This window comes from Telmatherina bonti (genome assembly GCF_933228915.1).
Source record: "Telmatherina bonti genome assembly, chromosome: 7".
Taxonomy (NCBI): Eukaryota; Metazoa; Chordata; class Actinopteri; order Atheriniformes; family Telmatherinidae; genus Telmatherina; species Telmatherina bonti.
Window position 1 is genome coordinate 19,922,964 of NC_136625.1, and position 14,122 is coordinate 19,937,085.

A 14,122-nucleotide genomic window follows, 5' to 3' on the forward strand; every position below is an offset into this window, starting at 1 on the left:
AGAGAGAAAGCAGCATGCTGAAACATCATGGAATAGAACACCTCATTGTTGCCTCAAAGAATATTTACATAAATCTGCTGTTTTCATCAGAATGTGCCCTGAAACAAACATGCAGAAGCACAGGTTTGTAAGATGTCAACATGTAAGGAACTTAGCTGAAAGAGTTGCTAAGATATGAAAAAATTCAAGGGCACTAAAACAATAAGCACATAAAATAAACTACAGCAAAAATAAACACATTATGGAACAATATTTACATGTTGTCACTGTACTTCATGAATACAGACAGAAGGGGGCAGTGTTGCAACATCCATGGCACACCAGACATATCGTTTTGATGAAACCAGGTGCCTTTGCAAATTAAACACCAGCACTGAATCTGTGACAGTTTTCCAAGACCTACTTTTATTATAATCTTAGAACAATTTGTATTTTCTACCCAACATACATTAATAATTCCATAAACACATAACAGATGATCAAACAGTGAAGAAAGGTCTCCATTGAGAGGAGAAAATCAGCAATTAGCATCCATTCTGGGGAAAAGGGTTTAACATAACCCAGAGTAAGGTCACAGAGGTAAACCAGTTACAAACTATTCTCATGTATCAAACTATTCATTCAGTTTTCACACTGGCCAGTACCCCCTAAATGGAGTGAAAGGCAAATAAAGCTTCTGAGCCACAACATAACATGTAGTAACATAATGGAGGCCTTTAATTATGTCACTAATTATACAGGCAGCTGACAACTGAGCCGAACTCATCTCTATTCCCTTACCTCTAAATGCAGTAAGTAATCGTAAGTTAGCGCTTTGCCAGGCCAGGGAGAGTAAATTTACCAGAAACCATGAAGATTGTAAATGAAACCAAAAGTCTGCAGACACCCTGAAGGGCAGAACTCAGACAGAACTCAGACATTCCAGGTTCAACTGAATACAATTAATATATTTAAATATCTTTGAATCCCTCATCAATTGATCATCAATGGATTTTATTAAATCCTTTATAAGGAACAAAAAAAATATGAACAAACTGATGCTACAGAAAACGTGAGACACTATTAACAACTGTTGAGATTTACCCCTGGTAAGTTATTAACTTAATGGTGTTTTGGCTCGTCTTTTTATAGGAGAAAGGAGATACAAGTGCAACAATGATACAGTAATCATCCTCTAAATTCATCAAAACATTCCCTCTACAGGCAACCTTCGATTATTTACACTTTCATGGAGCAGCACCACAAGGCATTACATTTTAACAGCACACAAAGGTGTAATATACCCATATTTGTTTTAACACTTTTTCTCACCATGGATGCTTTAAAGAAATAAAATCGCTCTTTGGATACTTAATGTTTCTCTGAATTTACAGGTAATGCTTCTGTACACTTACAATTCAGAGGCTCTTCTTTTAGCAGATAGATCTCAGGGGTCGCAAAGGCTGATGTTCTGTTTTTATACGTTTGTGTCTTTTTGATCCTTCTGTTATGCCATACAACTGGCAGCACCATCTTCTTTACTTCCACTGTTGTCAGTTTCACTCCTCTGTACATCCACAATGCAACCTTTCAGCATTAATGTTAGCATATCAGCCACTCTTGACTCTCCCTAAAGTCTTCTTGTTAGTGGCAGAATCTCCAACCCTTATCTGGTCTCTCTCTTGTCTTTAAAACCTTCTTTTTGAGTGCTGCTGGTGTTCCTCTGTCACAAATCACCACTGACATTCTCCTTCACCCACTCCAGCCTGTCTGCATTCCCCTTCTTTTCCTGTGCTTCGCAACCCTGTGTTCATTTGACCCAAGTACACTCTTTCACGGCCCTAACCTCTCCTCCTGGCATTCTCATCTTTTTAACACTTCTCCCTTAATGCACATGTATTCATGCACATTAATTCTCGCCTGCTGCTAACTTTCATTTTATACTTTTATAGCGTACTCCGATCTTTCTGCCAGTTTACTGCTCTCACTGAGGATCACAATGTCTGGAGTAGTCCATAAAGATTCTTGCTTTATCTCATATAACACCCTATCCATCACCATTCATCATCCTCACTACATGTCAAAGGACATTATTATACTTTTTGCACCTTAAGTCGTTTCTTGAGAACAAGATAATCCCGACACTATGATACCATACAAAAGTCCATCTTAGTATGAATCAGTGACTCTTTGGCTTCATAAAATCCAGCCTGATTGAAATACTATGGAACATCCAATACCAGAATACCAGCTCCATGAAAGTTTTAAAAAACTGTGAATGAAATGTTGGATCACTGACTATATCAAAATTGGACCTGGTCTCCAGGCTTGAAAATCACCTCTAACCTGCTTTGCAGGGTGCTGTCACAATGCTCCAGTCTTGCTCAAAAAGCTACAGTATGTCTCTGGTGTGCTCTCACCTGCAGTTCTGGAGGCCCTCCTTCATCTCGGATCAGAAGTAAGTAGCTCTGTCCATCCACCACAATTTCTTTCTTAAAACGGCCGCCTGAGGAAGATACATTATTAGTGAGATGATAAAGGAAAAAGTACTCTAGGAAGTCATGTCTAACAACCAGGAGGGTTCAAAGAAGAAGAAGAAAAAAGAAAATGGACATATTTTGCATTCATTAATTTAAAAGAAAAAATAATAAGAGCAAAAATAAACAAAAAATTCAACATTAATTCACAGCACAACACAGATCATTAAAGTTTAGGCAGGTGCATAAGTTAAGGTGCAGTTTCTCAATTTAGACCTATTGAATGTGGTGTTGTTGGGTTCATATGCCGCCAGGAAAGCAGGTCCCTCTGGAGCCAATTATGTGGGTGAAAATTGCCATTTAGCATGTCTAATGCACAACTGCTGAAGGAACCAGCTCGGAGCTGCTATCTGTGCACTGCCACAAGTCATGGAAAGGACAAATTTTCACTCCACAAACATTATCAGGTTGCTGATTTAGCCTCCACCACTTCAGTAGATGAGACATGTTTTCATAACAAAGTTTACTATCACATGATGAAAATGTAACACAAGCAGAACCATTTTAACAAAAGTTACAGAAGGTGGGAAATGAAACAATGGGAGATTAAATAAGCCTGAATTTATTTTAGTTTTAATTGTTGTACTTCAGGTCATAACATCTAAAGCACAGAGGGCTAACACTTGGCTCCCATGCAGCCTTGAGTTTCCATCCACTTTTTATTCCCTTTCTCATATATCAACGAGCTTTCCTTGCCGCTAGCAAAGCCGGCTGCAGATAAAAAGAAACCAATGGGAGAACCACACAGTAAATTAGATTTTGCATATCATTTGAATGGTTTGCGATCCTGTGGAGATTAAAAACATTCAAATGAGAAAGTTGTGAGGCTAGAGATGTCCCAGGGAGAAAACGGTGCCTTATGAATATGAAATGATGCTGAAAGCAATTTGATACAAGTGAATAATGCAAAATTTTGAAAAGCTTTTGAAATGATCACAAATTAAATCCCCCAAAAAAAAAAAAAAAACCTATGCAGACAACTGGACATAAACATGGTGAAAAAACATCTCCTACAGTTATCTTGGAAATTCAAAAGATTTTAATAAGATCAGAAAACAGAGCCGTGGATCTTGCTGTTGAAGCAGTCCATTAAAAACTATAAGATCTCACATCACAGAGGGGAACGAAAGGCCATGCAGTAGCTAGGGGCTGTAATTTTTATTAGGTCGACATTATTTCCTGTGTCAGCTAGCAATAGATATCCACTAGAGCTATACTTCCACCCTGCTAAGTCCACTTTAGCCCTCTTGGCAAATGGGGGATTCTCCCAGCTTCTTGCAATGTCTCTCAAATCCTGCTTGGATGCAGTTGTGTAACAGAGAGGGAGAAAGAGAGATTGATGAAACACCAGCAAGCCTTTTATTTATTTATTTATTTCGCTGAAGTCACAAAGCTTTAGAGCTTTTCAGACAAAAGAATGAAAGACTGTGCATATGCATGTTTGAATCTTGTTTAAAAAGATGAGGAGGATCTCATTACACAGTGGGATAAGCCTGATGCAGAAAACCAAAGATTTATCAGGGTACAGAGTTTAAATGGATGTTGGCAGCATACGCTGGAAGAGATTATGGAAAAGACTCTCAGAAACCAGCAATATGATGAAAACATACTATTCTGCCGAAAAAAAAAGGAAGGTAAACATTTGTATTATGTAATAATCTGTGACATTGTTGTCTTTACTTAAAACTGAACCAATACGATGCATCCAAGGAGACTGTGCTTTGAATAAATGAGGCTGACTTCCACATGACGAAGGTCAATGTGGTCTGATTTGAATGAATTTTTCCGCTCATCTTCACATAAGAACAGGTGACTAACACCCTTGTGCACAGGGAGATGGTAAGTTTATAGGAATGGTTAACAGAAAGTAAGCATACTCTGCTTTACAGAGGCTTAGACCTTGACACGGAGCCACAATCTGACGGAGCTCCATCCTGCGTTGCCATAGCAACACACACCAGTACCTTTTTCAGATATCATAGCAAAAACCCAGGAACAAAACAGTGAAGAAAGAGCCACAGCTGAACCTTCTTCTACTGGGCAATGAATCTGCGATGTAAATAATCAAACTGGAGTAAAGCCAGTTATTAAGCACATAAAGACCATGAGCAGTTGCTACTTATGAGACAGGTATATTATGTCAAAGCAGCTTGCAGCAATGCAAACGAACACGGTGACATATCTAAACCGACATGTTTCCTTGATTACAGCAGCAATCCTCAGCTATGTTTTTCCACCATTGATTTCTCAAGCACTAATTAAGCTATGAGGATTTTTTTTTTCCTCCCTTGGTGCAGTGAAATGCCAAAAACTAATTATGTGCCTCATGTCTCATCCACAATATAATTACACTAAAATGAAACACTGCGAACCCCTAAAAGATCATCAGTTAACACTGGCTTTGCTCAAATCCAGTGGATTTTGGTGGACAGACATCTCAGTACTGAAGGAAGGAATTCTTCTTATGATTTTCCTTGGTTGCTGATAAAAACAGGGATTAGTTTCTAATTTTTATTAATTCTGTATCTTACCACATGTAACAAATCTAAAAAAGTTTGAGTTAAGCTTTATGTTTTAATATTAAGAACTCATCATCACCCAATTAACTGGAACTGTTATTCTTTATCGTTTTCTCACCAGTGATGTGGAATAAAAGTAAATTATTAATTTTGACACAAGGAAGCTAAAATAAATCCAAAACAAAACATTTAGTCCAAACTAATTAGGAAAATGCCTCTTACAAGAACCTGACATGTAAATATCTTCCTGCACTTCTAATATGGCCACCCTTCTGTACACAGTAACACTTTAAGCCACAAAAACTAACTAATTTACAAGTTGGCATCTAGGACTCACAGCTGGCTGTGACTTTCATTTTTTGTTTGTTTGTTTTGTATTTTGGACCACGGGGCAAAAGAGTTTATCTTGACATTATCTGACTAGTGTATTTGTATTTGTTTTTTAATAGTATTGCTGACAAAGTTTTTGAAAAAAATTTTTTTGTGAAAGATTGGGAATTGTGAGGCTGGTGGGAGGAGATTATAGTATTTTAATGGGCCTTCCAGGGATGAACACTGAGAGAACAATGTGGATGAGCTGGAGATGATGTAGAGTGAAATGCTAATGTGGCATTTTAATTCTTGGTATTTTGTATTTTAGCACAAATTTCTTGTTGATTTTTCTGGCTAGTCCACATTAATTGTAAATATTACTTTGGTTATATAAAAAGCCTTTTGCACAGTGGCATTGGAGATCGTTACACCGACAACAGTTTGTGGGACCAACGACCACTTAAATCTTTATCATCTAATGAGTGACTTAGCTGATTCTGGCTGACTTGATGTTTTCATAAATCAGGAAGAAACAATCTCTGTAGAGTGCTGTACTGTCCTGTAACTTAAGAATGACATATTGTTCTGCATACCTATGGTCACAACATGATCAAACCCCCTTAACTAGTAAAATGAAATGCTCTAGTGTATTGTACCTACCTAGTAACATTTCTAGTATTACCTTGAAGGGATTTCAGCACATTCCTCTAAACACAGCACAGTACACGGCAGCTTCAAGTTAGCAGTTTTGGTGTGCTTCTTAAATATAGTGCTTATTTCAGTTACTTAAACTACTTTTTCAAAAACTGAAATCAAGATTTTGACTTAGCAATTCAAAAAAGATTTGCTCTGATCCTTCTTCAACCATTCAAGTTAGAGCGACTCGTGTGTTTGGGTCTTTGGAGCTGTATGACTCACGTACTCCTGAGACACAGTTCCTGGACAGATGCCATGACATTTCTCCTCAGAATTTCTCAGAAATCATCATATCATATCATATCATATCATATCATATCATATCATATCATATCATATCATATCATATCATATCATATCATATCATATATCATATATCATATCATATCAAATCAGCCTGTTATGATACATTGTGTTTGGATATGGCACTGGCTAGCTAACTGTTCTGCCGCTCTCTTACAGAAAAGCATCATTCCTTGATCATGCCAGCACTTTACAGAAGTCTTCTTAACCTACTGAGTTACAATGAGAACGAGTAAAATAAGAGTTTATTTTGTGAAGAGGGACATAACATTGACATGTCTCTACAGATCTGGATGTCTTTTTAAAAGTCAGTCTCAGTTTATTGATGCTGTGCTGCAAGCTGTGTTTATAGAGGGTTGAGGATCACCACCAACACATTTCATTTTTCACCTGATTTTACAAACTTCTATCCAAGACAGCTGTGGTTATCAGATCAGGTCAATCAGACCAAAACACTGCTGAAGCTATGTTTTGATGTTTGTGTGCTAAATCCTTTTAGGACATATCTACCACGAGAATGTAAGGTACACAATTTTGGTGTTAATAACTTTTTCCACAGTTGGAAGGTGACCAACATGTTACTTATCTTAAATGTGCTTTTTTTTTTTTTTTTACTTTGCATCAAAGCAGTTTGCTTTGATTAATCTAAGTTTGGTTCATGTGACCTGATATGAGATCTTGTTGTCAGTGTCCTATAGAAGAGGTTACTGCTTATTTTTTAACATCTGTAACACTTGTTTTTATTCTCTTATTTTTATTTTGTTATTTTTTTTACGTTAATGATTTAGAAAAAAAATATTTCTGATATGACAAAATTAGAACTTATATCCTTTTCTGCTTTACTCTGAGTTTTACAAAACCATCCTATCAAACCTACTGTCATCCTTGTCATTAAAATTTCACCTTTCTCTGAATTACAGACTAGTGGTTTGTCACTTAGATAGTATCTAAATACTGTAGCCTTAAAACAAAATAAAATGTAATATTGCGCCATTTTAAAAAAGAGACAAAAAGAATCACTGTAAATGACAAGTTGCATCACTCAAAGATGAGGGTCATAAGAGAAACCGTAACCATAATGCATCACTCAATCTTTGTTTCTGATTCCATCACTTATATTAATCAACTCCACATCTGCAGATTCTTACCTTCAGGAGACTCCTCCTGCACATATGTGCCTGTCAAGTACCGATGCACCAAGGCAGACTTCCCACTGGACAGATTTCCCACAATGCCCTGCAAAGCCGCATGCAAAAAACTGTGGTTATGAAAAACAAGAAACAAAACCTTAGAAGGACATAATTGTGACCTGACTAAGAATCAACAAAGAAGAACTGCAAGATGAGGCCATTTTGCTTGTAGAGCTGTAAACCTTTAAAGAACAAAACCTTTAAAAAAACAAAAACAATCAATAGAAAAATTAATCAATGTCATAAAAATATTCTTTGCTTTTTAATTTCTTTTTATAAGTTAAACGTTAACATTTTATAGGTTAAAATGATCTAAATCATAAAAGCTTTATTGGTTTCAGACTACTGTTTGCAGAAAAGTCTGACTGAGTTGTTTCACACAGCATGCTGCATCTCTTCTGTCTGACTTTTTGGTTTTAGCTTCTGTTTCTTTAAAGTTCATCCCTGAAAAGGCTTAGTCTTTTGCAAACTGTTTAGAAATGAAGGCGTGTACAGGCACTCCAAAAGGCAGAAATCACGCAAATATTTTTCTATGTAAAGTCATTAGGCAAAAGAAGGAAAACCCTTGGCTGCATATCAGGCTGTTAAGACAAGTTAAGAATATGTCTATTTGATGTGGATTTTCCAAACTTGCAAAGCTTTTCAGTGCCCAAAAGGCTAAATGAGGTTACTGGGGTTAGGGGAGAACCCAAATGTATGACTTCATTACGTAATTTTTCATGGAGTTTTGGCTTGGCTTGAAAGTAAATGTGGCCTAGAGAGGTACAAATCCATCTAAAAGCTTTTGGTGTGCTTCAGAAGAACAAAGGGAAGTAAAACGCGACATTTATATGAACAAAAGTCAAAATAATCCAGTTTGATACTTAGAGAAAGCTGCAAGAGGCTGAAACATTACGTGAATAGTCCTCTTACTTTCAACAGTTTGGCTGCAATCATTTCCACCAGACCTCACTGAGAGGCCTTGAGGATGATGGAAGGTGGGCTGATGATGCATGTATGTCTGGGAAGAACAAAGGCTACACCCAACCTCATCCTCTGCTTCTCCTCCTCCTAGTCCTTCACCTACCATCACCCTCTTCTTCTTCAGATTATTAGTGGGCGTTGGGTATGGCTCCAATTATAGAGGAGTTTGAACAAGTTATTCACTAAAGAAAAAATCTGTTCGAGGCGTGCCAAACATTGTCCTGTTTAAACCTTATGGATATGTGTATTTTAAGGTTCCTAAGCAGAATAAACTCTGAATAAACTTTTGAGTTGGCAAAAAGTCGGAGGCTGCGTGCTTTAAAAGCCATTGGTCAACAAAAAACTGACTTTGAATGTGCGACAGAACTTATGTTCCTGCTGTTTTAACTGTTCTGCTTTGTGACCTGCTGGTATACAGGCTTCATGAAAACAGGCTGCAGCATCAGCAGTGCTCCGCAAACATTTACTCTTCTTTGAAGATGTTAAACTCTGTTAAAAATTTCAAGAGTGGCGTTGATGATCAAAAGGTAATAATAAAGTAAAGTATTACAAGAGCTAAGCCACAAAACCCAATAGCAGTGTTAGAGGTGACTTGTAGTAGGTTTTCTCACTGATATGGATTTTATAAGTGCATCTGCAGTACAGATTTTAACTGCGATTGCTTTCATAATCACTCATATAACGACAAACCAGAAACAAACTGAAGTACTGAAGCTTCTAAGATGTCTGTGATTAAAAAGAAAAATTAAAGACAGGCTCCTTGCTGAACTCTTTGTAAGTTTTTCAAGTAATGATCGCTACCTGGTAACATTTTATTCAGCCTGTGTCCTTTCAACGGTGTGTAAACTCTTGAGAACCATAAAAAAGACATAACCATGCTCAAAGTGTTTGAAGCTAATAAGATAAGTTTGCCTGAGCTAACTACTGCGCACCCCCTGCCCCTTTTCAAATTTCATTGAAGTTATTCCTTTTTTCAGAGTTACAAGTAAGAATTCACCTCAAAGGAAAAATATATCAGCTGAACAATGGAGATGTGAAGCTTTCAAAGCTGCTATTCTTCATGGGTAAAAGGCATAGAGGATGTAAGTTGTGCATTTGGCAAGTGGTGGTGTGTGTGCACTTCACTAGCGGGTGGGATCAGACCCAGGATGTGTCACCGGTCTAGCCCAAAACTGTCACTCATCTTGCGTCCTGCTGTAAGCCACGCTGCATCTCCATGCCAACGCATCTCATTAAAAAAAAATCCCCCACTATGTGCCAGCAAACAGTCCAGCCAATTGCTCAAATGTTCCATGTCATGCAAAACGTAAAACCAGGGTTACATGGACGTAACGTTACTTCCCACTGACATTTAAATCAATCAGTGAGCAGAAACTTCTCAAAGTAAACCAGCAGAGGGGCTGTTACAATAAAAAACCAAAAAATAAAAAAATTACTCACCACTTTCAGCTCTGGAACTGATCGACTCAATGTCCATTCCTGGCTGTTAACAAAAGAGTCTGAAAAGAAAAAGATACATAAATAAATAACAGTTGTATTGAGTGCCTGAGTGGTCAACAGGTCCTCAGTTTCGTGACAGATGCATGTCGTAGATTATTAGAGAAAACCTTTAAAGAAAAAAACAGAATGCCTTCATTGTCATTCGTAACAAGAAATGCAGAAAAAGATGTTATTTCCTTTACGTACATTACTAATGTAATGTGCTTATGCTTGGGACTTTTGTCTGGGAAAATTTGATTAGTGTCAGTATCATCCATCCATCCATCCATCCATCCATCTCTACTTATACCAGTGTTTCTCAATTCTGATCCTCAGGCCGCCCTGCCCTGCATGTTTTATAGGCAACCCTACTTTACTACACCTAAATGAAAAAAAGGGCTTGTTAACAGGCTGCAAAGAACTTGATGAGGAAGTTCAATAATGTGACACAGGTGCTTTGGAGGAGGAATGTGTCTAAGACATGCAGGGCAGGGAGGCCTAAGGACTGGATTTGAGAAACACTGATTTATATGGAGTCAGGTCACAGGGGCAGCCGCGTAAACAGGAAAGTCAAGACCTCCTTTTCCTTGGTCAGATCAACAAATGATTCACTGCATTTCCTAAAATAAAAATCAGTACTCAATTTAAAGTTGAACCCTATGTGCATGGACAACAGAGACAGACATAAATAAAAGCTAAACCGCAGCTCCAGCCAGGTTAGGAAATTACAGGTGAAGGTAAACTCGCACGACACGTCATATATTGTGCTACAAAAACAGGATAAATCAGCCTTGCAAAACTACAAAGAACCAACAGATAGAAAACAATATTAAGCATACTGTTATATGTCCAGTATATTTATGTTATATCATGTTTTGTGGTGTCAGAACTGACGTAATGATGAGTAATGTGTCATAAGTTCAGGTGCTTTTGTAACTTGACACCAGAAGTGTTGACTGTGTTTTTGTCTGTGTACAAAAGGTGTTCTTTTAACTTGGATTGTCTAGACTCCCTTAGAACATGCTGAATCGTAGATTTTATTATATATTCATTATAATAATATATTATAATGAGGAACAAGCGATTAGATGTTGGGGGTGATCCATATCCAAATAAATAAATAAATAAATAAATAAATAAATAAATAAATACTAGAAAAGCACTCGGAGAACGCAAACCTCCACCAAGGCATTTAAAAAGTTCCTGGATCCAAACGGTGATCCGGATCACCACCAAAATTTAATCAGTTCTGAAAATTTAATGAAAATCCATCCATAACTTTTTGAGTTATCTTGAACACAAAGAAAGAGATAAACCTCCTTGGCAGAGGTAATAAATAAATAAACACCTATATACCACTGGTTGTCACAGTTATGTAATTTAATATTTTGGATAGTTATTTATTAATGTTAATTCATTTTTAAGGATAAATTACAAATTTCAGTGTTGCCATGTTGGTCTTAGTTGGAGCTGGAAGTGTTCATATCTGGACAAACAGAGCAGAGAATAATGTCTAAAACCTAGCTGGAAAGAAAAATGTGTATCATTAAAACCTGACATCAATCGAATGTGTGATTATTCAAAGAACATAGGTACACTGATCAAAAGTAATACATGTAACTAACGACTCCATAATTTCATAGTTAAAGAAGAGAAGCTTCTCGGTGGGAGCCTTGCAGAGCCCTCTTCCTAATTTACAGGAAGCATGTGGTTAAAAAGCTCCAGGAGAAAAAAAAAATCCAACACCTAATGACAATCAGTAGTATTGCACATTAATGCACTTACTCACTGGCTTCAAATCTCATATAAAGAATCTAAAATTTTACTGCTATATGGTCCAGGGTTTTCCACACACAGACAGCACCACAGACACCACAATGCTGTCTCATGTATAAAATCTGAATATTTTTGGAAACCTCTTTCTTAGCTTTATTGGAAACTTGCGATTGCTCAATATGGATCAACCTGCACATCGCTGTGCACACACACACACTGACTGCTAATTCACTCCACTCCTCTACTCCACACACGATGGCTATCAGAAAAAAAAACCAATGCAGTGGGATATTTGGCACCGAGAAGACAATTAATGGCATCTAGAGTTTACCAAAAGTTGCATTGATATGGTCCTACTGTGCTCAACACACCTGCCCAAAAATTGTTGTAACTCAGAATAGGTAATGTTAGCTTTCTGAACTAAATGTTATTAATGTTGACCATTCTGCAGCTGTAAGTCAGCAGACACTGTTAGTAACACAGGAATCGATGTGATTAGGATGAAATGCACTTATTGAGATAGGCTACAGTAGGTTATACACTAATAGTCAAGTAAACAACAATAGAACACATTCATATGTTATTAATAATATTATCAATATTGCACTGATTCTGAATTTTTGTTGCTTAAATCTGAAAAGTTTTTTAAATGCCAAAAAAGGTCTCATCCAGAAGAGACGGAGCAGCTTAATGAGGTGAAATAATGTTGAACGGACAAATAGCCATTGTTACATTATACCATTTATTTCATTTTACCAAATCGCTGATATTGGTTGAGGTAGATATTGAGTTCAGTATTTGAAAAGAATAAAAACTTCAAGCTTTAGTTGTTTTTTTTTCCAATTTATTCCAGTTTTGGCAAGAAATTCCCAACATGAAACTTAAAAGATGGGTTTTCCTCCAACATAAACTCCAGGTATTTGTATGAGCAAACTAATTCTACTGACCTGCCCTGCAATGTATGGAATTGGAGAGAGAAATTAAACCAGGCAGTGGTCAGATGAAAACATTTCTCCTTATCTTCTCCCACAGAATTTACTATAAAGAATTGCTTTTTGTAAATGAAAAATAGTCTCAATAGGTGACATAGATACAGGCGTATCTTTAACATGGCAGCTTAGAAAGTGTGTGTCTGAATGCCACCTGGTGCATACAACTTGAACACAACCCACTGACCAACTACATCATAACACTTGATTGCCTCACTGGTGACAGAGGAGCCCCTTAAATTGTTATGTAGAAGACAGTTGTCAAATGTAAAGACCATCTGTTTGACTAAATCTACTGTGGAAAACTGAGTTATTCCCTGCCATTTTGTCATACACTTACTAAAGTAATTATTCTGATGATTAATGAAGAGAGGAAGAATGAATGAAAACATAACCAGTCAATGAAGCACTGTAACCTCACAAATGCTTTAAAAGGAAATCCATTTACAAATAGTAAAACACAGACCTCTTGAGAGGGACTTGTGAAATGTATATGATTAGCTTAATACATGAACTGTCTGTATAACGTTTCAACACAGTACAATCTTTAAACGGGATTTAACTGATCTTTTTTTTTTTTTTGTAAAGCCAGCTATTATCAGGCTTGTTTCAACTTGTTTGCATTTCCAGTGATCTCTGAAAACGTGATGACGCTTTGAAACAAGACAGTAGGAAAGAGCACTATAAGGAACAATACAAACCCACAGAGGGGAAAAAAAAAAAAACCACAAATGACAACACAAGCTCAGCCTGTTTCCCACTGAGATGGAATAAACAACTATGTGTCATAACAACAATTAGAACAAAGACCACCTTCCTGTTTTTGGATTGTGGCGTTCTCACTATCTGAACCCCCTAGGAAGTTGCCATCTCCGCTAAGAGAGCGTAGACACCATGTCTCCAGGCAACAAGGTTTTCAATGCTAGGTGACCCCCCTCCTCATGTCTAAACCATAATAATTAAAGCGCTCACCCACAATCACTACAATAAGCCTGTTTATTGTAGCAGCAGTGGTTTCCCTTTGTGCCTCGAGCAATGCTAACATGAGTGGAACGTCAGAATAAACTCTAACCACGGTTGCTATAAGACCTTTCTCTCTTTTCTCTTCAAAATGTACATTAAAAGCATGAATGACTCATAGCCGAAAAGACCTGAGACAACAATTCCTTTACCTACAATTATCGCCAGCTAAAACATTTGCTTATTTCTGACCTCACACTGCTCTCGAGTCTCGCTTGTTTTGAAAGAGAGGACTGTATCCTAAACAGAGTGCCTTTTCATCAAGCATTGTATGGCTCAGGCGAGTCTTTAAACAGCATGTCTTTAGTTAAACCCTCTGAGTGGTGGTCTGACATGTTGGAACATGACCGAAGACATCT

General features: G+C 37.2%; 1 protein-coding gene across 1 annotated transcript in view; it reads right to left on the reverse strand.

Annotated features, from left to right (window-relative positions):
• agap3 (ArfGAP with GTPase domain, ankyrin repeat and PH domain 3) overlaps window positions 1–14,122 on the reverse strand; it is a 123,692-nt gene that overhangs the window by 55,865 nt on the left and 53,705 nt on the right. Inside the window, exons 2-4 of the mRNA XM_079243724.1 lie at window positions 9,940–9,998; window positions 7,495–7,582; window positions 2,400–2,485 (exon numbers count right to left, since the gene is read on the reverse strand). Of these exons, the coding sequence (XP_079099850.1) occupies window positions 2,400–2,485; window positions 7,495–7,582; window positions 9,940–9,998 (233 nt within the window). The remainder of the gene's footprint in view (window positions 1–2,399; window positions 2,486–7,494; window positions 7,583–9,939; window positions 9,999–14,122) is intronic.